Genomic DNA, 26722 nt, shown 5'->3' with positions numbered 1-26722 from the left:
GACCTTTGCTTGAGTGGATCAAATTCTCCTGTGTGGGCGTGGCCTGGAGTTACGAGTTGTTCTTTTTAACTCTTTCTTGGTTTGATACGTAGAAAACTGCAACAAGTAGCTTAAAAATACTGTGTTTCCCTCATGGCATTTTCAGCCTTTACCTTTACCTTAAAAAATCTTATATGAACATTTGCCTATTGCACATGGTGGACCAATAGTTAGTTAGTGAATTAGGTTTATTATCTGATGACAATGCTTGATGTCTGCATTTTATTTGTACATATTCATATTTGTTTTCAATAATAATAGCGCTTGCATATCCTGCCCATGTGTGTAGGATTCTACATGTGCCTTTGTGGGATTGCACAGGACTTTTTACAGAAGAGTTCTAAAAACCTTGTTTAAATGTATTCATATTTAGGCTGAAACTTTATGCAATGATCATAAATGAGTGGGCTATTTCCATAGTTCATCAGTGGCTGAATTGCCCATGAACGAATTTCGGAAAGTTTGGTTCGACTTCTGTGTTTTCGCCTTTAAGAGTTAAGAAACTCGAAACCTTGTTTGCGCAACAGTCAGTGCAGCTCCCAGCCGCCAAAGTGTCTAGACTAGCACATGATGGTAGTCAGCCAATGGCTCCACCGCTCTCCTTGGGGGCCCCGCGCGCGTGTGTATGTGTGTGCGCGCGTGAGTGTGAGGAAGAGGGGCAAAAGGAAAAGAGAGAAAACGCCGAAAGAAGAGGCTGCGCGCTGTAGTTTGGCTGAGGTCTACACTGAACGCTTTAGGACAGAGACACGGATATTTTCCATGGACCTACTGGCCTCCGGAGCCTGGTTTACTGCTCTTTTAAAGGATTAAACCCTCCGAAGTCCTACCTCCGCTCTCGGTGCTGAACAAAGTAGTTTGGAGCGGCTTTAAAATCTTCGTGCTTCATGGCGTGTTGCGCCCACGGCCACTTGGTTTGGATTTTGTTCTGTTGCGTTTCCTAATCGACTCTTGTGCAGCTGTAGGCTTTACATGCATGTTCTCATTGTTTTAAAACGCTTTTTGTGTGGGGCTCGTTATGCTACAGACGTAGCAATCCGCTTTGTTTTAGATCAACTCCACTTAATGTGAAGTCTCCGCTCCTCGCGCGTTGGCTGTGCACGCGCTGCACGGCATTCCACTCTCATTCATGTTTGGCATCGACTGTCTCCACATCAGTTGTTTTAGGATAGCCCTATTACACGTGAATAAGCGCAATTTCTAGATTTGAAGTTGTCGTATGTTCAGGACGAAACGCTCAGGTCTTGTCCGGCGACTCTGGAGAAGCCGTTTGATCCCAGACCGAGAGGAGGACAATGGGAGAGATGACAAAGACGAGCTTTGCGGTACCAACCCGGAGAAGATTCCCAAAACGGAGTTCAGAACGATGACCCCCAGCGGCTCCCCTGTGTGGCCCTCGGGGGACAGGGGCGCCCCGGGGGTTACGGCGGACCAAGGCGGGGGCGCACCGTGCTCCCAGGGCCAGGACAGTGAGAGCAGGACCGTCACGTGCTGCTTGTTCAAAGACAGGGACCACTCTGAGCTCTCCGGGGACCCAGGCTCGTGCCAGTTCACACAGAGGAGTCCACATGAAGCGCAGCAGGCGATGCCACGCGCCGTGCTCGAGCAGGAGCTCAAAACCGCAACGCACAGCCTCTTGAAACGGCTGAAGGAGAGGGCGCTGGACTCGCTGCTAGAGGCGGTGGAGTCCCGAGGAGGCATGCCCAGTGACTGTGTGATGGTGTCCCGCACAGATCTGCGGTTGGCCGGCCAGGCCGCCTCTCCGCCGCTGCTTGTATGTAAACTGTACCGTTGGGCAGACCTCCAACACCAGGCCCAGCTCAAACCACTGTGTGAATGCGCAAGCTTCGGGGTCCAGGACACTCTCACCGTGTGCTGCAACCCCTATCACTACAGCCGCCTGTGTGGGCCAGGTAAGCACTGGGCCAGCAGTGGGGACGGTCTTAAGCTTTGTGAATGTGGGCAATGTGAATAAGCGGCAACAATATGGAAAATCTTCAATTAATGGCACTATAGACAAATATCCCTGAAGAGAAATTATAGCAGCTCCTTATGCTCTTAATTCTTCTTTTCACGGCCAAAGACCTTAGAGTCAGGGTTACCACAATCACACTGCTGTGTTACCTGACATAGTTCACACAAGGACTGTCAGGTTTGTTTAACTACAGCAGTGTTCCTCAAACTTTTCACACCAACTACCACCTCATACAATATTTGACCTTCCAAGTTCCACCTCATAAAAATGACATCAAGATCAAATCAGAATTAAACAGGGTCTAATACAGGGTATAATAGGCTTGAATTGGACCAAATAATGTGTAAAATGGGTGTAAACTGTGTCCAAATCAGAAAAAATACACAACTTAAATGGATAATTAAAGCATAAATGAAATGATCTCACAATTAAGTCTGACATTACGGATGCCCTGAGTACCACCAGTGGTCCACATACCACAGTTTGAGAACCATTAACTTTGGGGCTAAGAAGTAAGAGGCTCCAGGGCTTTTCTGCTGATAAAGGCCGTTGAGGTGATGTTGGCCAGGCTGGACTGGCTGGGTGGTGGTGGTGGGGGGCAGTGATTTGGCACACCCCAGTGCACGGGTCACTTGACCCCGCTGACCCGCTGTCAGCCTGGGATCATGTGCAGAGATGTGTGTGTCAGTATTTCTGTCTCCTCACTGGCACTGGAGCTGGAATTTCCATAACATCCATATTTACTAGAGCCAACTGGCAGTGAGCAGCACTTCAGAGTCAAAAGTCCAACTATATCAGGTACATCTCAGGAAAACCAGGACTCCAGTTGTCAGCTGATCACGCTCATGCTGTTTAACACTTTCTTTTCAGGGTTGTAATGTTATCACTGTTGAGCGTAGTGTATCATTGACTTTAGTTGGCTAAGGAGAAGTGAATGTGTCCCGCTGGGCCCAGGCACATAAGAGTGCGGCCTGTGGACATAGCTGCCATTCGCTCATGCGTGGGATTTCTCTCATGCTATTCAACAACACAACCATAATCTAGAACTCAATCAGCGTTTTTAGTCCAGAACATTAAAAACAAGGGAATGTTTTCACTGTGAAACATGAAACCACACTCCTCTGGTGCCTCTTTTTGAACCGTTTCGGTAGAAGTGGACAAAAATGTTTCTTTCTTTGTTTAGTCGGCTGTACAACTTAAGGACTACGATCAGTTTTGTATTGTGCTTCAAAAGCCCTTTGTCCTGAGGAGGTCCCTGTGCTATTTAGGTGAAGGAGTGGTGATAATATACGTTTGCCTAGAGCTGGCGCCAGGCTGACTCTGTGGATCTGAGTGACTGAGTTCAGATCCTGGCAATTACTGCGGTCACTCTTAAAGGAGCCACGCAGCGCCCTGCTCTCTCCTTTTCCCCGGCTGAGGTCACAGCGCGCCTCTGTGCCGCACTTCCTTTGGGGATTTTCTGCTTTTTCAACAGTTTACTGAAGGACATTTTTGGGGCAAATGGGGGCAAATGGGATTTATATCTTTATTTAATGAAAGCTGAACCTTTAGACTGGTTCATCTTAAGCAGTTTCTCTCAAACTGTGCTTTGTACCACTGGTGGTACTTAAGTTTCATCAGGTGGTACTGAGGGTCATTTGCAGTTTTCGGCTTTATTCATCGTAATTAGAGATAATTTCATTTAGGCTTTAGTAATGCATTAAAGATAAGTGTTTTTTTCTGGTTTAAACCCTGTCTAGACAACATTTTGTTCAATTTAGATAGACTTTAGACTCAGTTCAGTCCAGATTTGAGTCTGGTGGTCCTCAGAAGGTCAAGTATTTTATGTGGTGGTACCTGGTGTGGAAATACGTATGTCCTACAGTCGCAGGTTTCTCCAGCAGTCAGGTTCAGGTAACTTTATTTATACCTGTCGGTTCGCAGATAGTTAAAAACCCTATGCCGGTATTTTGTTTGTTTGTTTACTTATAATGAAAGAGGATGAGTGGAAATATTAGTTCTGGTCCAAAGTCGTAGCATTTCTAACATCACAATTCTTCACAGGCTTAAACAAATCTTTGTGCCACATTAATACATGCTACACACCAAGCTAAAAGCTTTTCCTTAACCATTTCTGTTTCTGTGATGTTTCTCATGTTAATTTGAAAATAATCATTAAGGAACTATTCAAAAATCTGATATTTAGTGAATCAAAGATTGTTGTTTCTTGTAGCCAGTTTACAAAGGAGCACATTCATTCTATTACTATCAATGTTTTACTACCACTGTATTGTTGCCCCACAGAATCACCTCCTCCTCCTTATTCGAGGCTTGCCCAAAAAGACGACCACAAGCCACTGGGTAAGTCATTGACTATGTGATCAGGCATAACCTGCCTGATAATTATAATATGCCCAGTATGAAACAGTTCACACACCCTTTTTCACTGCATGTGCATCACTTGTTCCTTCTTTGGGGCTTTTCTGTTAGATGTCACTTCAAACCGGTAACACCCCATCCCATCACAATCCAAGAGCTGCACATTTGAACCATCATGCACTTGCCAAAGTCAAGATGACTAATGTTTTTGTAATAGTTTGCAGTTAATTACTGCCCACTTTTTCACATCTTCTTGCCACTCTCACATTGACTTTGAGGAGGAATGAACTGTTGCCTACAGCATCAGTGGTCATTATGTCTTGTAATGTTTATCTTGAGACTAGGCTGTCAGTGAGTATGAATATGTATTCAATTTGATAGAAGTCAGTATGTATTAGGGTTGCACAATATTGACAAAAAACCTGCGATACATGTGTGCAATATTGTGATAACGATATCGTGATATTTTGCTAAATTGTTTAAACACTGCATATTCCATTCACAAATCGCAAGTCAATTGTTTTCAAGATATTGTGTCAAACCAAGGTATAGCTTTTGCACGTCAGTTCCATGCATTTATTGTTTTAGGCTGAGTTTGCAAAGATTGCATCCGCTTCTCGTGATACGAATATTGCATCACCCAATATTGCAATACAATATTTGTGCAGCATCAGAAAAGCATGTGGAGCATCCAAACAAAATGATTATGGACAGAGATCGGCCTAGCTTTAATGCGTAAAAAGTGAAAATAATGACTCCTTATCTCGGCCAACCAGTATCTCCATCTCTAGCATCTATATTTGCAAGCGTAATATTGATATAAGCCAAATTCTTCATTTCTCACTGTTGCCAGACTACGGCACCCACTAAATCCAAGCTCTCAGTAAAATTCAAAGCAGATGCTGACGCAGACTCAAACTTGTGAATGATTATATTGCGTCACGTGGAATAGCAATCAAAGCTAAACCCAAAAAAAAGCATTAAAAAAAAAAGTATTACAAGTGCCCCTAGATGTTATTTCCTTATACTGTGTAGATGTTAAAGATGAATATATTCGATAAAGTCGCAGTTTTCTTCTCCTCACGTGAGCCTCTGTCCACAGATCGGTCTGACTCCACTGTGTCGTACTCTGAGAGCGAGGCGGCCAGCTCGCCCAACAGCTCACCGGGGGAATTCTCAGGTGGGTGTGTCCTCCAGCTGTTCCCAATATAAAAGCGCTCTCGTTTGTGTTGATCGGTGAGTGGCCGGTGTAGATGCAGAGGGCGTATCGTGAGGGTGTTTGTTTCGGGGGTGAGCAATTAGAGCTGTGTTTAGAAGTTGTGGAACGTGATGCTGCTTGTTACTGCAAGGATGAGTGTTAGATGTGGAGATATGAGATTTGTATTTTGTGCACAATATAGTATTCAAAAGATGCATTTACAGCAGATGAAAAAGAACTTGCGCAGTAAATCTCTTGTGTCTTTTATTTTACAGCCATTTTTTTTGTTAAATTTATCAACTATCAAAACGTTGCACACATTAAACACATCATTGGGTGCTAATGATATTGTCCAATTACTTCAGAAAGTGATACAGATAGTGTTAAAATTAATTTGGGTGAATGTCAGACACCTCTTATTTGCGTCTTCTTAAAGGGGCTAGATGCAAGTTCGTCATTTTATACTCATTACTGCCACCTCAGGTCATACTTGTAACTGCAGCTTCTATATTAAGCTCGTGCATGACGGCACTTGGACCGAATTAACACCTTTTTGAGTGACAGTGCAGGATTTTAGAAGCAGTGTGGTGAACAGGTCTGGCTCATTCTACACAGTAGGACATTGTTGGAACATGTAGGGGGAGGAAAATACATAATTATAACATTTTTAAACTCTGTATAGTCTCTTTAAGTGTCGTATTTATAGGTTGTCATAAACAAAACATATTGATAGTTCAGTTTATTATGATGATGATTCTTCTTATTAATGTATTTACTTCAAATAGTTGTAGAACAATAGTGAAGTAGTGATAGATTTACATTAGCGTGCCGTGCTAGCATAATAAGCTAATACATTTACAAAGAAAAAACTGTCTGATTTCGGTTGTGGTATAACGTCCCTTGGTCCTGCCCTGCGCTATGAGTTATTTTTTATTTCAGATTAGATGATATGAGAAAATGACGCAAAATTTGATGAATATTGCAATAACATTATCATTTTGTTATTTTGCTTCTTTATATAAAAATTATACAAAATATTATGTTTTCATCAATTTGTGTCGAAAGTAAAAAATACTAAATCAAAACCAAAAAGCTAAAACATTCTATATTTATTATTATTATTATTAAGACTATATTAAGGACACAAAAAACATGATCCATATAGTAAAAAAAAATAAAGAATAACATAAGAAAATACAATACATATATACATTTTACAGTATATCACACATAAAGACAGGATCTCCAATTTAGATGTGAACCTGATACATATATATTTATATGTGAACCTAATAAGTAGTAGAACACTATATTTATAGCCAAGGCAAAGTCCGTCCCAAGAAGGGCTTTTAGAAAACAATACATACAATAATAGAACTAGATTTGGAAAATCGTTGCTACAACAGAACTACACATTTTTATATTAGAGCGTGCTTTTGTTTGAGGCTGTGTTTGTTGAAAAAGTGTTGAACCATAGCGATATATTGTGGCTTTTTGTGATATGGACATTGCGGCACCTCATGTTGCGATAACAATAACGAGGCAATATATTGTTCAGCCCTCGTTCTGACAGAGCTCTCTTCTTTTATGTGTGCTTTACTCTCATCGAAGAGCATCGCTGCTTTGAGAGTGACATTGAAAGCACTCTTTGTGAGCGAGGGGTGAGCCGATCCTGAGGCGTGTGCTGGCCCTCCCCCTGTTTTTTTTTTTTTTTTTTCGTTCACAAATCCATGAGTGGGATCAAAGTGTAATCAGACCCACGCTGCTCTGATCCGTGGAGCTGAAGCGTGGCCACTCGCAAAACCGTGGAGGTACGGAGGGCTTCTTCTGACGGGAACAGTGCGACGGACTGTACTGTGCAACGCCTTTCCTTCTTTGAATAGGCAAGGCGACACTCCTTCAGTCAACAGTCGGGGTTAGTCAGAGCGGACCACAACTCCCCGGGGGACTGTGGTGAGGAGCATGTCTCTGCTGTTCCCCTGGTGTCTGTCCAGCTCACAATTGGGGCGATTATAATGTTCAGACGTCGGTTTTGTTCAGTTTGGGAGGCATGTGGAGACTTTCTGTGTTGAGTTCGCATTACGGGAGCACAACGGTTATCGCGATATTGACCAACACAATATAAATATCGCTGATTCACATCTAAAACTAACAGGAAACAGGAAACTTCATTATGTCACAAAGAAATGAAGTCATGTTTTAAACTTGCTTTGTGTTAGTTAAGGCATGTCAATGTTCTGAGTTATACCTATTATATCAAAACCATTCAAATATTGCAATGTCAGTCCAAAGATGTTACGCATTTCTACATAAGCTGGCAAAACGTATAAATGCCATTTCTCTTAATGCACCCAGTATTTACAAACATCAAAGTGAATATCGCAAAGTGTTTAGAGAAAACACATATGTCATTTTCTTTCTAAGTTACTGCCCCCAGTGCCCGAGTCCATGCAAGTCTCTTCAAAGTAAACATGTGGCTCTACTGTGTTTTTATTTCGTATAAGCAGCTCACTGAGGAGACTCCACAAAAAAGGCGAATCCTCCAGCTAGGAACTCCTGACCATAAACCAGCTCAAGATCAAAAGAAGCGTCCTTGAACATAGACTCTGTTTCCTGCCATAAATGGACGTAACTAAAAACAATCAGAGAAATGCTAGTCTCCTTTAACAACGGTGAATGGGCGCTATCACACAATTAGTTAATAAATGAACGGCTTCCTATGTGTGGGGAGACGACATGCTTCAGTTTGCCTTTTTTTTTTTAAGCTTAAAGCATTCTGAAAACAGCTGAAAACATTCTACTGAAGATGTAGAGACCCTATGGGAGTTTTGACTTCACGTTAATCCCCCGATCAGGTCATAAACATGTCTCATCCACTCCTAACTTGGCTCCCTGTTGGGTCTTTATGCTGCTCTGTAAATGTTGATCAGAAAAGCCTGCGTCCATCTGAAAGTGATAATTTAGTAATGGAGCTGTCAAACCCAACAGAGTGACAGACTTTACAAACTGACTACCAGCCTAAAACCAGCCTAAACTTGTCACATCCTTCACTGTAGATTTCTATAACCTCCAGCTCCAGTCTTAAGTATATTGCATTTCAGTCTCCCACTGCTCCTATAAGAGGTTGACTGAGCAGCAGCGTAGTGGAATGGGTCAAATTCAGGGAAAATAAATTCCTACAGGGACAATAAAGTATACCTTAACCTCCTATGTTGTATTAAAGCATTCACTTTGTCCAGAACATAGCTGGGAAAATAATCACAAGACTAAGAGCTGGAGGCTATCATGATAAAGGAAGCTTTAATGTTTGACTGTATGCTTGTTTTACGTCTGAAAGCACATCTGGGGGGCACAGAGAGCGATGGGGAAGCTAACCGTAGCTCCTTTTTTACAGCCTGAGGCCACAGAAATCCCCATAGAACAGTATTGTACGTGACACAATTGACTGAAAAAGCGCTGGAACTGGTTTGTTTAGTGCGAAAGCTAGTTCTACAAATGATGAAGTTTAGCCCTGGGCACTTGCAGCGGCATCTCGCCTTTGTTCTGTTATTGCCGCGGGATATACAGCACCTTGGATGTTCAACGAGCTGAAAGGTTATGATTGAGATCAACTTAAATGCCCTCATCAGAAACGTATTCTCTGCATTTGATTTATCTTTCAATTAGACTGGGACATCCAATATGGAGTAGTCAGGGGTAGTTGGAGGAGTAACCTGTTTTACATGTTGTGGATTGATGAAAACAGAAACTTATATACCATTTTTTGCAAAGAAGTCAGAGCAGAGCTGTCACCTGGGTGTTGCAAACATCTGCATGATGCCACCTGTCTCGTGTTGCCTGCTCTGTGTATTCTCATGTGGGCCTGTTTTTAATAGGACTATAACAGCAATATGCTTGATTCCTTGTACTTTGTAGTAAGGGCCATGGTTAATGTAAAGAGAACCACTGATCTGAACAGCAGCTTTTTCTTACTACCAGTTAGTCTTTTGATGCAGAGTAGTGGTTGCGTGTGTGCCTTAAACTACACTACCTGACCAAAAAAAAGTCACCGTAAAGCAGTACTAAGTAACTTGTTTACCTTAATGAATCTTTTCCGTAGTCCCTCTGGGAGTAATACAAGTGTTGATGGGATGATTGGGGGGGTCTTTCATCTCCCCCTGGTGTCTCTGGGCGTAAAACCACACTTGCAGCTTTCCCTGCACCGACCCAGAGGCCCCAATACACACTAATGGAATCTTGAAGATGAAGCTAACAGGCTAATGGGGAAAGTTAACTGCAGGCTAGCACCACTTAAACAGTATTTATTTACAGCCAAGTTTGAGTGAAAAAAAATATCTCCATTGTGTATTGGATGTACAATATCCCTCTCTCCCTTTGTCTTTTCTGTCAGTGTAATATTTACCCTCAATTAATGACAATGAATGAGTTAAAAACCGCAACATGCTACGACACCTGCAGTGACGCTTATGGCCTTTAGGGGCATGAGTTACTTAGTACTGCTTAAAAAAAGTCACACTAATATGTCATTGGTCCACCTTTAGCTTTTGATGATTCGCTGTGGCATTGTTTCAGTAAGTTCCTGCAATCAAAAGATCAAATGTTTTATTAATTTTTCACCAAGATCTTGTATTGATGATGGGAGAGTGTGACCACGGTGCAAAGCCTTCTCCAGCACATCCCAAAGATTCTCATTGGGGTTAAGATCTGGCCAATCAATGTAAGTTATATTCTGCTCCGTGAACCACTCTTTCACAATGTGCGCCTGATGAATCCTGGCATTATATTATTATGCCATCAGGGAAGAAGAAATCCACTGATGGAATAACCTGGTCATTCAGGATGTTCAGGTCGTCAGCGGATCTCATTCTTTGGGCACATAGTTATATTTTGGCCAGGCAGTGTAAGTTAGCATCCCCAGGGTCCCGCCGCAGTCTCCCAGGGATGTGGGGTGTAGGGCCAGGATACGGATGTGGAAATAATGTGAGCGGAGTGCTTCCACCCGGCTCCGAATCAGGTTGTGCGGATTGTTTATTTTAGGGGAAGGAGGCCTCAGACAAACATCCTGTTTTAAAAGGCCGTGGTGAATCGGCCCCTTTGACAGTGGGGACAGTGGAATGTTAGAGAGGACGAGAGAACCTGGGAGACGTGAGGGACTCCTGCCATTTGTCATGTCCGCGGCGCGTCCAGTCTGGGATGGGGTCGGATCCAGTTCAGTGCGCGTCTTGTTGCGAGCGTTCTCTCACAGTCATGTCCTGAGAGGATGCCGTGCGCTTCCCCTTATGTAACACACAAACGCATATACACAAGAGCCATTGATGAGAACTGAGATTGGACATTTTTCTCCTCTATCAGCCCGGGATATCCATTTAAACCATTTCTACTACTTTAAAACTTTTATGGCATGGTTGAAAGGATTAAGGGAGAAATAAGTCCATGGGCTTTCAGAAGGCACTCGCTGCTGCTTTGCCTGGCATCATTTGGAGTCCTACCATTATTTATAAATGAAATCTAAGTACAGATAATGGCCATGTGGTGTCCTGACTGAGGTTGTGCCGTGCCTGAGAACCTCCCTGATGTGCCTGTGTGGACCGTGGGACTGGGGGCCTATCTGACAGTCTTGTTCAGACACAGTTCGCAGATAAGACGTCATGTGCTGCTTTCATCTGCTTCAAACACATGCCTTTTACAGACACCGCTGATTTATTGTGACTGATAGAAGCACAAAACTACATATGGGGGAAAAAAGCTTCAAAAATGGTTGGTGAGAAAAATAATAACCCCCTCCCAACAAAACTCGACTTTTGCAGTTTATTTTAAAGTCAAGAGAAAGCATTAATTTCGACGATTAAAAATTACAAAGTCACAAAGGCTGAGATGTACATTTTTTTCCAATTATAAAACATTACTGATTTTTGTAATTATTATTTTTACGATATATGATAGAGGAAGTCACAAAATGTATTTATTTGAGCATACATTTTGCTCAAAAGGAGTGGCCTGAAGCAAGAAGCTTATGAGTGCCTACCCTTAAAATTACCCCCAACTCATTTAAAAAATAATTCAAATGTTATTTGTGGCTCATACTCATTCCTTACTTTCCTAACACATTTGTAGCATATTAAATTCTTCATAGGAATGAGTGTAGGCACATTTCTTAACTTAAACACAAATGTTTGAGTTTCCTACAAAGGAGGACCAAAAACTGACAAGAAAAAAGTCAGGTATAGTGCCTTTAAAAACACATACACACAAATGATTTTAGTTCGGGCTGGGTACGATAAAACGATACTACTGGTATTGAAAAAATAAAAGTATCAAAAGCAGGTACCGAACAAAATATAGCTTTAGAGACCAAGTTTTGATGCCTGTTGGTCCAGGGACAGCATTAAAGGAAGTAACATTTTCTCCAGTTTGACAAAAATGAGGCCAAACTGTAAACAAAAAAAGTGACAAAAAAGCCACAAAAAGTGATGAGGTTGTGACAAAAAAAATGATATTAGAAGCAACAAAAAAGAAACACAAACTGCCTATGATTTATGTTTTGATTCAAGCGAACTGTGTGGAAATAGTCAAAGTTTCCCCCCCCCCCCCACAAACTAAGCATGAATGTTTGATTTTTATGTGGGAAGCGTCATTAGGAATCGAAGGTTTTTTCCCATTATTGGTTGTTATATTAGTATCAGTATTACTATTAACATTAGTGGTCCCCAAACAGCATTTTGGCACCGAATATTCCTATTGTTATTCGTGGCATTGTTGTTATTCATGCTTAAAGTATAGAGCTTTTTGACGGCGCAATAATAGCTTCCGCTTGTAACTACTGATTTATCTGAGAGAAAATTAAACACAAGTTCAGAAGTTCAAGAATCAGTCACTTGATTCAATTGAGTCACACTGAGAACTCACAATGGAGATTTGAGTGAAATTCCACCGTTTCTTTCTGCCTGGAAGTTCTCATAATTTTTTTGCAAATGTTGACAGCAGAGGAATGTCAACTCGTGCATTTTTAATGAGGTGTTGTGAGCCGAGGAAGTGCTCCTGTCTCTGCTGTTGTCCTGTGTTGTGATTGAAACAGAAGCCCCCCCTGACAGAGCCCATTCCTCTCACAGACTTCAGCCACAGAACTCATTTACCCCCATCTACGAGGAGTGATCTGGCTTTATGGTATTTTTCTCTGAACTGATATTAAAATAAGATGTCGGAAAGCCGGTAATCATAAATTTATGGGTCAAAGGTGATCAAATATGAGTAGAATTCAGAATTAAAAGAACTAACTGTGCAAATTGGCAAGAAGTCTACTCTGGGGCACACTGACTAAATAAAAGTCCTTTATTCAGTCACAGGGACGCCAATGCAGTTCGACCAGTGTGATCTTCATCAGGGGTCACTAAAATTCAATATTTTTATGATGGAAACCCCTCAAAATGGTGAACATAAAAGGAAAAGGTCATGTGACTGAGACCCATCCTGAAAATGCATTGACAATCCAAAATGGCATCCACAACATATACAGTATGTGATTCAAATTTGAATGTATAAAGTTGGTCATCTTTGAGGCTAGTGGTTTTCAACTGGTGTAGCTTTCGGGACCCGACCTCAGCATTTCCTGACAAAACCCAAAGAAAAATCTTCATTTCAACTCACTTCTGGTTCCTGATCCACCAGTGTAGAACAGTCAGTGCTTTGTTTGTAAAAGAGTAGTTTCAGGAACACTTTTGGACTGATGTGATGGATTCAGGGAACAGGTTAAAACAGTTACCGGAACAGTCTCATTAAACACCATTATATCATCTCAAATCTCTGCCAGATCCTCCAAAATAGTTCCCGGATCCTTTACCCTAAAAACCTGAAAGGTGGGGGAATGCGTTCCTCCAAATTAAGCAATGTGAAATAAAGGAACAAATAACCGATTGTGATTTCTAGTTTGCCCATAGCATAAAGTGTCCACATATATTTTAAACTCTGCTGGTTGAGCTGATCAGGTAATTTGCTTTTTTTCTTATACAATTGTACATCGAAATTGCGTTGATCAGATGGAGGATTAGTCCTGAGCTGCTGTGATTATGAGCCAATCTGACCAGCGTGTTTGGAAGTCTAGAGGAAACCAGAGCACCCTACGCAGTCACAGGGAGAACATGCCAAGTCCACATAGAAAGGTCCTGCCCAGTCCAGGATTTGAACCCTGGACCTTATTGCTGTAAGGCAAAAGTGCTAACCACTCAGCCACCGTGCCGCCTTCATTAGCCCTGCAGTTATCGTTTCAGATAGTAGCTGGTAAAGACCCGTGGCGCATGGACACACTGTTAAGATGGACGTCTAGAGTTTGGCGCCACAGTGAAACACATTAGTGGGAGGATGATGCTGCAAACATGCTTTAGTTTAGTGCATATGAAACTGAGTCTGTTGAGAGAGAATTACAAAGTTAAGTAGTACATTTGAGATGGTCAGCACAAACCCCTACAGGACCAGAAACTACTGCAAATCTCGCAGAAGAATGTATTGGATTTTAGATGGTGGCCATAATAGAATAATTACAACCCACTTTCTGGACCACAAGCCAATGTTTGTGAAAGCGAGGAGGAAGTGGGGAGGCACCGTGAAGGGGAGGGGGCTCAGGAATGTGCAGGGCTCTCCCTTAAAGAGCTCTGCAACCTACTCCAAACGCTGCTCATATAAAACCAGCGCCTTAACTTGCAAGAGGGAAAAAAGGACTGAAACTCTTTCTTGTCAAACTTAGGACAATAACTTCCTAGCCCAGTTCAAGTTGGCAGCGTGGGGGGAAATGTCTTCTTCAGCTTGCCTTGAACAAAATATTAACTTGGCTTAGACGCTTCCATTAAATAAACTTAGTAATTATTATCTAGGTCCTTTTTTTGGGGGGGGGGGGGGGGGGGTTAACAAGCATTTGAAGAGGGAGCGACTCAAGTTTAAACTGTTAGTTGGTGTGCAAACTCCTTCCTAAATGAAACATGCAATACAACTTTCAAGACGCAACAGTAACCTCAACCTGCTGTTTGTTTATTTATTTATTGGTTTATTTGGTCGGGGCAGTGCATTTTAATGAACACACATGGGACTCATGCATTTAAACACATGGCATTTGCTCTGCCCTAGCTAAGCAGGGAAGGGCCTGGCAGTACTTGGATGGGAGACCGTTCGTGGTTGGTGGTCGGAGGGGCCGATGGCTTAGACTGGTTGCCTCGCTTCTGTCAGGCCGTCTACCCCAGGGCAGCTGTGGCTACAACAGTATGGAGTGAATGAATAATGATAGTGTAGAAATTTGAAAAGCTTGGTAACACAGGCTTGTGAAGCGCAATACAAGTGTAAGCCATTATTATTATCATTATTATTGCATCCTTTGTCCCACATTTGCACTCAAATCGACCTTCTAACTCGTTCACGATCAATAAAAATGTACAGAGCAGACTGGTATTTTTCCACAAATCTCCACTTTTTTGTTATTCTGAAGGACGACAAAACTTATTTCGTTCTGCTACTAGAACTGGAAATATAAATAATGTGCAGGGCCTAACAATTGGGAAATAAAACCATTTTAATTTAAAGGGTACAAACGTGCAGAACTTTCTCTTTGTCCGCCCGCAGACTGGAGGTGCAGACAGTCGGACTGATCCTGGCTCCAATATGCCCTGGAGCATGCCGGGAGATGTAATGGTGTTGTTTTTGCTTGTCTCCTATACTGACTTCTCTCGTCAGGCTGAAGGGGGGGCATTTACCCTCGTCAATCTTCCCTTTTTTTAACAAAATGTGCTTTCTACATGCAAAGATATTTTTTACAATCACCTCCAAGAACACGGCCAACAAGTACAGACTGTAATGAATTAGTAAGAGACTAAATACAATACTGAACTCTGCATGTTAAAATGGCTTTTTCAGGCTCAGCTCTTAAACAAAAAAAGAACAAACGTATGCATTTTTTAAGTTACCAATACGTCTTTGTTTAGGCTTGTGGGGAAATATGTGTAATTCTCAGACCTTCAGATGGAAGACCTCAGTAATTTTGTGACGCCTTGTGGTTTCTTGCAATACCAATATTACGATCATTCAGTATAGCTCGTCGTAATCTCTCCTGAACTTGCTTCCGACTTGGTAGTGGCCACTTGTATCTTTGACTGACACTAAAGACAGAGGCTTTTGAGAATAAAATCACAGCAATAACGCGTCGCCCTGTTCTAATGGGTAAACGGAGCTGTTAGAGGTGGCAGGGTTAACTGGAGCACAGCTTCGGTAATTACTGCCAGATTCCACTTAGTCTGGCCCTGAAGCACATGATACACCTGAACTGTTACACCCGTCATTTTTAAGATGGGTATTCACAATGGAAATCACCTATACCTGTTTTTTTTAGGTGTGGAATACATTTTGTCCTTCAGTATATTGTAAAAACACACAGTTTTGAAAAATGTCTTGTGGATCGGATTATAACGCCTTTATATCAATCGTGAACTAGCAGCTGGTTGTTGTTTTTTACATTACTGTGACAGTAGTGCTCCCTGAAAGTTGTGAAACGTGCCTACAAACTCACCCCAATGAAGTATTTGGATGTTGGAAAGGCTTTAGGAAAGTTGAGTTTAAGGAGTTTGGACCGTAACTAACAATTCAAAATTTACTAGAACCCTCTTTAATTGGTTTTAAACAACAACCACAAAATAAAGTAAAGCAATTCAAGAGATTACTGCTCTCGTGAAAATTGTTGAAAATATCTCTACTTAAACTAGAATCTCCAACCTTTCAAACCCACATGAGGTTGTTTTACGCAACAAAACTGGCACAGAGGTACTTGCAAGAAAAATGCATCTTAAATGTCGCCCATCAAGCATTTTGAAGAAATGTTGAAAGATTTTGGAGACTCTGAGCTACTTGGAAAGGGCAGGAGATTCCTGACCTACACTGAATGTGTGCCTCCTTTCTCAATACCAAAAGTTTAATGCTTTTAGATCATAATTTGCAGATATTAGGTGTATTATAACATTTTAAAGTATGTCTACATAGTCCCCTAGTGTATTAGTGAAGAAAGGAGTGTAAAAGTGAGGGTGGCCATCATGTCTGTCCCAATACTACTTTTTTTCTGAAGAGATCCTGTTAGTTCTTCCATCAAAGCCTCGGCTTGGCCCCGACCAGAACAGGCGCGCGGAGCCACACGTAGACTTGCTCAGGAAGAGGTCTAGCCCAGAGTTTCTCATTGTCTCAACCTCATGCCTCACTTTAGATACATGTCTAACCTTTGTCCCCCTTGCTTTCTTCCTGCTCCTCGGCTCTGACTGCTGTAGTATTTTATTTTTATTTTTTACTTCTGTATCCATAGGCATTTGTCCTGTCCAGTTTTCACCCTGTTGTGAGGGCTTCATGTGATCTGAAACAATAGGGCCATAAACAAGTTGGTGCTGAGTTGTGTGGGGCCACGGCAGTAAAGCTGAGCTCAGTGGAGGAGTGCTGTGGAATTCACTAATGGCACATCTCAAATGGAGAGATGAAGCAGTGCCCCTCCCCCAGCCCCTTCCCCCTGAACAAAACCCCACGTCAAGTCTGCACTGCATTTGGCTAATCTAAGTCTAAACTCACAGCAGAAAGCCTGAGTTAGCTAAAGGTGAGCCAGGGTTTGTTGTGTTGAACTGCGCGTCTCTACCTTAAAGGCGGTTGTTAATGGGCCGGCTGGTCATTAAGCTCTGAGAGCTCACAGACTGAAAGGAATGGGGCCACGGGCCTGGCTTAAATCCTCTGTGCCAATAGACTCTGTGAAGCAAAATAATGGCATCAGTGTGTGTGTGAGTTAATGGGAGCTGATAGCATGAAGGCTGGAGGGTCAGCAGGTCACAGGCTTGTGCTAAGTTGTCAGAGAGCTGAATGCTGTCCCCGGGCCCACAGCGGGGGTGCAAAGCAGGGGGAGGGGTAGAGACCCCCCCTCTCTGTGGAATGAGAGGAAGACGAGGAAAGAGGTGAGGGACGTCCTCCCTGTAGCAGTAATGCCTGCCCCAGGACCCCTCTGCAGTGTGTGTATTAGACTAGGCCTCTGACTGTAGAGCTGATACAGTCTGTACATACAGGAGTGAGCAGGGTGCACACAGAGGGCTATGGCCCGCCCAGGGAGCTGTAAGTCATACAGGAGGGCCGAGGCCTGTCACTGAGCACTCCTCACTCTGGAACCATGAAAACTCACTTCACAACTCACTTACTCCACATTTGCCCAGCCCCAGAGCTCTGTCCATCCACAGCTGGAGGCTGTAGAATGTAGATGGACAAGTTCAATAGAACTTAATACCACATAACACCAATAACTGTTTAGTCCCTATAGTGCCCCCTGGAGGCAACACTTGGAACCTTCATTCTGAACCAGAGTTGCATATTATCTGTTTATTTCTTTTCTAATAATTTTACTCTGTCAGTAAAGCTGAAGGGTTTGCATTATTTAGAGCCAGTGTCAAAGATGAATACTTGTTCTTTCTTTCTGAAATATATTTATCTAAGCGTTTGTCTGTCTGTGTTGCAGATGCCAGCCTGTCTCCAGACGCTCCAAAGCAGGTGCACTGGTGTAATGTGGCGTACTGGGAGCATCGAACTCGTGTGGGCCGCCTCTACACAGTGTATGAGACCTCCGTCAGCATCTTTTATGATCTACCTCAAGGCACAGGCTTCTGCCTGGGCCAGCTCAGCCTGGAGCAGCGCAGCAGCACTGTGCAGCGCACACGAGGGAAAATCGGCTACGGCATCCTCCTGAGCAAAGAGCCGGATGGAGTGTGGGCCTACAACCGCAGCCACCACCCCATCTTTGTGAACTCTCCCACTCTGGATGTGCCCAGCAGCAGGACTCTGGTGGTCAGGAAGGTCATGCCCGGATACTCCATTAAAGTGTTTGATTATGAGCGCTCCTGTCTTTTGCGCCACAGCACAGACACAGACCTGGACGGACCTTACGATCCCAACAGTGTGCGCATCAGTTTTGCTAAAGGCTGGGGCCCCTGCTACTCCAGACAGTTCATCACCTCCTGCCCCTGCTGGCTGGAGATCCTCCTCAACAATCACAGATGACAACAAGACTGTCCAAATATCTGCTACCTAGATTTAATATAAAGTTTTATATATTATATGAAATATATATTGTACTTGTAAATATGGAGTCATTTTTACAGTGTCATATTTATGTATGGTGCAATGTGTATATGGACAAGAGGAAAAAATGGAAATGCACTTTGGCTTATATATATTATATATATAAATATATAAAGACAAATCTTTCAATACCGACCTGAGAAATGGCACAGAAATACGGATAAGCCTGGATTTGATGTATAGTTTTTATATACTATTAATATCCAGACAAACAGCAAATAGCAATCACACATTCATAATAAAGTATTTGCATAAAAACCGCTGGTTTCTTTATTCAGTTATGAGGATTTTCCAAGCCAGTTGTCCTTGAGGTCCCAAGAGTCTTAGCTACAGAGATCACAAACGAGAGTACCCATAGATGTCCCCCCCCCCCCCGGCAAGTCCCCCCTTCACTCGTCCTCTCGATGTCTCTTACAGGCTCCACAGTGACCGGTGCAGAACCACACCAGCTCAGATCTGCTGGAATGTGCACAAAAATGAGGGAGTGTTACAAGCGCACTGGAATCTTTAACGCAGCAGCCAGGGTGGATGTGGTTTACCAGCTTCCTTCATAATGACTGGGTTGGGGCTGTGAGGAGGGGGTACAGGCCTGTGCCAGCTTTTTACAAAATACATTCTCACTCAGAGCATTTTTTTCCTTTTGCATTTTTAAAAGTAGAGGGAAAAAGGGTCAGTGTAATAACAATTTGGTGCCTGCAAGTGGTGCTATGCGCTCTGTTGACAAATGTATTTTGTTGCACGTGTGTATTGTATACCATTTTCACTGCAACTTTAGAATTCTGTGGCAGCGCTGAAGTAATAGTTACAGTACCCTTGACACATTGTACCTAACAAAATTTAGTACAATGTAATGTGCTCCGTAATAATGTGTAATAACTTGTACCAATGGGTTAGATACACAATGGAATAATATGTATTAGTAGTTTGTAGGTACATAATGTAATAAGACATAACTCTAACCCCAACCTTAAGCCCTAACCCTAAGGGTCTCATGTCCTATTACATTATGTACCTACAAAGTACTAATACAAGTTATTCCATTGTGTATCTAACCCATAGGTACAAGTTATTACACATTGTTACAGAGCACATTACATTGTACAACAATTTGTTCCGTACAATGTGTCAAGGGTACTGTAAAATAAAGCGTGGGTTTTTGTGTGGGTTTTTTTCATGAAACAAGTGATTTACTCATGGAGGAAAGAGTGGTGTTTTCCCCAAGTAAGAGCACTGATTTACATATAAGTCTTTCATATATAGGCCAAATGCTAACCTGAACATGCACATTTATACCCATGTGCATGTGCATACTGAGCTCTGTGCAAAGGAGTCTTTTTAAAGCTTTGTCTTCCAAACCCTATTATTATGGTGAGGCACAGCTCTGCCTTAGAACATTCCTCTTTTGGCTGGACAGAAAGGGACTGTGGAACTCTAACTTGGCCCGGTTCTACAAAAGTTTGAGATTTTCTGCGGTTTATCTTCAACATTAAATACTGTAATCAAAGCAAAAATAGTTCCCGTTCCAGCAGTGGCAGAATTCTCTGTTCGCTTTTATGGACATCTCTGGGTTTTCCTGAACTGAGCCGCTCTTTGTTGCCTGTTGTCATGTTGTAATCTTCATAGGACATGAAGAGGCACCGATGATGAGCCGTCAGAGCTGTGCCCGAGGGGACTGTGTGTGAGGCGTTCATGAACCTCAGTGGAAAAAAAGACTCCAAAATAAATCCTCTGCACGTCAGCCTGTAATTACACGGAGGAGGGCGGGATCTGCAGTGGCCACTTTTGGTTTGGCAGAGAAAAAAAGTTCCATCTACTCCATGGTGTGCTGCCTGGTTGTTTAGAATCAAGAAGGAACTTTAGAAACTGAAACGAATGATGTAAAAACGTAGGGTATGTAGGCTATTTTGTGTAGGGTGAGCACTGTGCAGGTAGGTAGAATTATATATATAAGAAATTTGATAATTTTGATGTATTCACAATTACAAAAACATGTCACTTTTGCACGATGCAGGTTCATTCATTTACTATTATCCAGAAAGCAAAATGAACCCTGCATTTCAGATGATCACATCCTATAGGTCTAACTAGTTAGCAATAAAACTTAAAGTGATAGTCTGTACGTTTCTGTAAGTAACTCATGCCCCTAGAGGCCATAGGCGCCACTGCATGTGTCATAGCATGTTGCATTTTTTTACTCATTAATTGCCTGTGAGAGTAAATACTACGCTGACAGAAAAGACAAAGACACTAAAACTTGGCTGTAAATACTGTTTAAGTGGTGCTAGCCCGCAGTTAGCTTTGCCCGTTAGCTTCGTCTTCGTGATTCCATTAGTGTGTATTGGGGCCTCCGACCCGATGCAGGGAAAGCTGCAAGGGTGATTTTCTGGCCAGAGACACCAGGGGGAGATGAAAGACCCCATACCCCCCCAGAGGGACTACGCAAAGGATTTATTAAGATAAAAAGTTAGTACTGCTTTAATAGGTTGTGTGTAATTGACCGTCTGGGCCTGCAATTTGACACCATGAAAGCAACATTGAATAGCTACGTACTGGTATATTTTAAAGTCCCTCCCATTAATGCTCTCATCAGTTAATTAGAATCCCTGGTGCCATAACTTTGACCAATGAGATGAGCTTTACTGTGAGCTGGCCTGTCAGGTCCAATCAGGAGGAACTTCATCAGGAACATCATTATTACTTTTGAAATCTCTCTCTCTCTCTCACACACACTTTTCTCATTTTGCAATCTTACAGACTGTCCCTTTAAAGAAAGATCTCTCTAGTCGAATCCCAATCAAGTCCAAATAAAGTGCAAGTGCAGGCCGTCACATTTGTAGAAATATAGAAAAGACATGAGGCAACACATTTGTCTAGTTTTGCCAATACAAAGCTCATAAACAATCACTAAAAGTTTAAAATGTCTGATTTCAGCACTGAAATTGCCTTCAGTACAAAGCATGTCTTGCTTGTAGTTGTAGCCTTAAGGCGGCAACAGAGGTACAGTGCATTAAGTGTTCACCAACAAACTAGAGGATGTCTGGTTCGAACTTTGTTGAAGCACATATTTGTCCCTGGTGACAACAAATGTAGCATAAGGAAAGGCACCTGGCATTAAAAATATACAGAAAAGATGTATGAAATCACTGTGGTTACTTATTTGCAATATGTTTTTGAGAGCAGACTTCTATATGCTCCGCTTTCATTCTAATAATTGCCCTGCCTTTTAAAATTCCCCCAAAATACTAACGCAATTATATGAATGAATTGAAATGCCGTAATAAGTGCCCTGGGGCAGGCTCACCGGGGAGGTAGTGGCAGGCGCCTCTCAAACAGAATGAAATCCTCGACGCACATGGCCCTGCGTTCTTTGTGAATCGTGGACAAGCTGCGTCTTGTTTCCTCACACCGCCCAGAGCGCACTCAACAAACAAAAAATAGCTTGTTATACCTGAAAACTTAGCTGATTCAACTGAAGCAGCGTATGCCAGCAGAGCCATGTATGCCTCTAGTAAAGGGGTTGCCAACCTTTTTTACACAGCAAGCTACTTTTACGCAACAAAAACGCTGGAGAGCTACTCATGCTTCAAAAACACCAGAGTAACCGCCGTAGCTGCAGAATCAACAGCCGCCCCAGACTCTCCATCTTATTCTCTGCACTATCACTATAAGCACACTATCTGTCTTCTTTGCAGCACTGAAATAAAACTGTTGGGCTCTGAGTCTCCAGGATGAATTCTCGTATTGCTTTTTTTAATTTTGTTTACATTAAAAGTATTTGTAATAATACAAAGAAACACTTCAAGCCAAATTTGTATATTCCTCTCCACAGTGTTGTTCTCCCATGAAAAATACCTTTGCTTGACCATTCCTTTATACTTCCCCAAAGATGTTATGCTTATTTCAGTTCTTAAACGGCCTCCTCTTGTTGTTTTGAGCCTAATTCAAAGGCTATATAATATTTGGATGAGGACCTAGCTTATTGACATGTCATATTTGGCTGCCTTTAGTCAACATCTCCATGGAAATGAGCTGGAGACGCGGCCGCTCCCAGTAAAATTACAATCAGGACTTAGGACTGTGCTCAAAGCAAAGACACATGTAGGTTTGGTCATTTTTTAAACATCTTTCAGCAGTAAAAATATATTAAAAAAAAGGGCATGTCCTGTCGACGTCGGAATTTATTGTTTGAAGTTATAAAACAAGAATGCTAAGCAGAGGCTGAATACTCCATAGACTATTTACACCAGACCATGTACCATCACTGTCAGGCTCAAATAGTTCACCAACTAGACCCCTTTTTCGCTTTTACTTGAATAATTATTTGGATGACTACTTCTACTTGGCTGAAATTATGCTCTAGTAACATTACAAAGTCTTGAGTCAATATTACAGCGGCTGATGCTAAGCTAAGTCCTTTAAAAAAGCATAATACAAGATGTTCCCCACACTCACCATCCATCTTCTCTCATAGTTTTCATTTCAAAGTGTCAGTCTTACGCTCCTAAGTATCACACAAGCCTCTTTTGTTGAAACGCCAGGAGCTTGTCATCCCTTGCTCAGAATGAAAAAGAGATGACGACGGGCTGAAGGCTCGCTGGGACGAGACACAAAGATAATTTGGATGTCTGGCAGTATGAAACCCAATAACTAAATTTGCGCTTGAAAAAAAAAGGAAAGAAAGGAAAGTGATAGTTCCATAATAATAGTAAGGTGGAACAATATGACAGAGCTCATTCATATTTCATGATTCAGAGAGTATTTGATCTCCTGAGCCGTTTCAGAGGAAGAAAGGGGGGGTCTCATAGAACCTAAAACATGCTCAATAGCCCTTATAAGTCCTCCTGATTAAACAAAGCTCAACATCTGGAGACGGGCACGGCTCCTAACAGGTTCCCCTAATCGCACTGAAGGATGCATTCGCTTATTTGCTTTGTTTGTTTCAGCAATTTGTGGAAGAAAGGAATAGGCCTTTAGGCTTACTACTCTCCATTTTTATATTGCATTCTTGGGTAATAGCAGATTTTTCCACATAATTTGAAGTTTTGTTTGTTATGTCACCACTATGAACATAAACGCTCAGATGTTGCTCAAAGTGTATTTTCACTCAGTGCTTTTTTTTAAGTAATTATTTGGATTACTATTCGTTTAAACGTTACACTTACTAGAGCAAATACAGTATATACCCTCATCTGTTGCATGACATGCCATGACATCTTTTGGAATACTTGAAATATTTTGGTTCACAAATAATATAGCCTTTACAATCAATTTCTCAATGACAGTCGATAATTTATTCCCCGCCTTTCCTTTTGCCTTTGCATTAGTGTGCAGATCATGAATGAAGGTCATGAATGTTTGTTTGGATTCCTGTGTTCATGTGAGCGTTTGAAGTGCCGCTCAGAGATGGTCACTCTGATGGCCACGTTCATCCTGCCATGGTGTCTTTTTTTTGTCCCCTCCTCTCCTCAGCAGGTCTTGACTTTTGTTCAAGACAATTTTGTTTTGTCCTTTAGTATGAACTACTTTATTTGTTTAGTCCCATTTTGATTAGTTATAGACACATTTTAGGCCTGATTCTGCCCAGACACTGAGAGCTTCAATTTTCTCATACCTATAGTGTGACCTAAAACACACCAATAATGCACTTTGCAGGTGTGTCGTTCAGATAGTGTGAAAAAGTCTCCCTCTTTTTTCACCCCATCAATTTTACCTGTCTCCATGCTAGTAACATATGAGAGTTCTGAACATGTTTCAACCAGGCTGCTGTCACAATGATCACATGTTCTCCTTGTGGACCGAACCCCCAGGTCTCTGTAAGAAGTGAATGATTAGATCACACTTACAAGACAAGGCATAATAAAAGGCTTTGACACTCTAGACATGAGCTACACTTGAGCAGAAGACACGAATGGACTTAAGGGGAAAGTGGATATTTCTACAGCAATAACATGAACTAACAAGTGCTCATAGTCTCTCGGTGTTTCGCAATTTCCCTACCTCAGGGTTCAAAGGTTATATTAAAAAATGTTTTGTTATGTATTATCAAAAGTAATTGTAAAAACAAATTTGAATGTCCTTGTGACAAAGGTGGAATTGCCTCCTCTAGTGGCCGAAGAATGTCACTACGTTATACGAAAAAAGTGTTTTTGAACACTGTGTTTCAGATGACATCACATTCCCAGGGCCTATAATATTTAACACAGATGAAGGCAGATATATTATATTGTTGGGATAATGTTTGGTATTGTATAGTCTGATAATGGACCCATAGTCACAAATATGAATCGTCTATTTCATTATGTGTGGGCTGTCTTATTGTGAAAATGTAATCAATAGGGAAAAAAGATAGCTCTTGCCCCCTAAAAGTAGAATCTGGAAAACACCAATAAAGGGTGGCTATGCAGATGAAATCACAGCATGGCAACGTAAGCAAAATGAGTGTCGTAAAATGTGTGTAATTTGTTTTGACACCGGATCTCTGATGTTGTTTTAGAATGAGTGTGTGTATCGCCTTCATGTCTGCTCTCTGTCCCTCTGGAGCCCTCATGTGGAGTTTTAGGTTATCTTTCCATATGAAGTCCTGCATTGGGCACGCTGTATATGCAAATAAATGATTATATTACTAGTAATAATTGCGTTTTAAAATAGACTGGAAAGTTGGAATTGTTAATGAGAAAACACAGACTGAGGAATGATAGGGATAGTGAGCTCCTGCACCGCCTGCAGCTCTCTCAAATAAGCAACTTTTAATGTTTAGGAGGAATGCTTAATTGTCCATACATGGCCATTTACACGCACACCGCCACGGGGCTGAACTGCAGCAGGAACTGTGCTCTCCGAATTATACACTGCATTACCCACGATTCATAGCGTGTATTAACACACAAGTAATTTCATGCATATGGATACAGTGGGTCTTAGTGGGGGGCTCATTATCGCTCCCAAACTAATTTCACAATCATTAGTTTTGGAGCCGGAGTGACTGACAGAAAGGATTTACCCAAAGTGTAAAAATGAAAGTTTACAAGCTGCGTGAAGGAGCTGGTCGCTTTTCAGAAGAAAATGTTACTATAGCTATAGCCTATATAATACATATAATACTAATAAAAAAAAACACATACCATTTCCTTCTTGGACTGGTGCTTATTTCAATACAGTGTTTAAAGCATAATTATAACGACACGCACAAAAAAGTGACAAAAAACATACACGCCGAATAAATAGTACTATGGTACAAACGCAGTAAGAGCAACTCTTGCAGTAACACTGCGCTACCACTAGATGCCAGTGTGTCATCTGTTCCCAGTTAATGAGTGATTCTGATTATAACAAGGTCAATGGGAGTGTCATGTTTCTTATAATTGGAGTTGTGGTATATTCACATCTTTGATAGGGCTACCTTTGACCAGATATAATGGTGAAAAACAAAGGCAACATGAGACGATGCCTTATATATATTTTTTCTTAACACATTTATATAATGAGTACTCAACTTTAGACTTAAAAGATATGCAAAGCCTATTTTGTATCTTGTATTAATCATGATCACTTCATAATGTGAATGCATTTCATATTATTTATTAAATAGTCAATCATAAAATACATTTCACAATTATGTCCATTTTGAATTACAGTAAAGGAAAAATCATATCCTCTGATTTCAAATCATTGCGTACAAACCAATGACAAATGATTAAAACACAAATGGTGGATCTATGCTTTACATGTTCCTCATAACTTTATGATTTCTTATGGAGTCTGCGGATTTTGTCAATCTAAGTCACACAATATCATCAGTGTTGTCCCTTAAATCCAAGTCTACTATTTAAACGATGAAGGGCTGACGCCCGAAACTTCACTGTGGTGCCAACAAACTGGCGAGCAATTGCAGCAGCCAGTGCGGATCCATTTTGTTTTTTCAACTATGTAGACGTCCCCATTCGCCACATAGTTGTATAGACTAATCATTCAACAGGATTTATTCAACCTTATGTTTTAGGTTGATGACAATTTCCAATTAAAATGTAATC

At 41.7% G+C, this 26722-nt stretch overlaps 1 protein-coding gene across 2 annotated transcripts; it reads left to right on the top strand.

Annotated features, from left to right (window-relative positions):
- Window positions 1–549: 549 nt before the first annotated feature.
- Window positions 550–19030, top strand: smad6b (SMAD family member 6b; the record flags this gene model as incomplete). Of its 2 annotated transcripts, XM_079568111.1 has the most annotated exons (4): window positions 1256–1949; window positions 4295–4351; window positions 5472–5549; window positions 18073–19027. In XM_079568111.1, 4 exons carry the CDS (start codon window positions 1256–1258, stop codon window positions 18609–18611), a joined length of 1368 nt encoding a protein of 455 aa, XP_079424237.1. In that variant the 3' UTR covers window positions 18612–19027. The 2 variants fall into 2 exon arrangements, with proteins under 2 accessions (XP_079424236.1, XP_079424237.1); XM_079568110.1 differs by lacking the exon at window positions 5472–5549 and having other exon boundaries at window positions 550–1949; window positions 18073–19030.
- Between the last annotated feature and the right edge of the window lie 7692 nt (window positions 19031–26722).

This window comes from Gobius niger (assembly GCF_951799975.1).
Source record: "Gobius niger genome assembly, chromosome: 12".
Classification (NCBI taxonomy): domain Eukaryota; kingdom Metazoa; phylum Chordata; class Actinopteri; order Gobiiformes; family Gobiidae; genus Gobius; species Gobius niger.
This window is presented reverse-complemented; position numbering and strand designations above follow the sequence as displayed.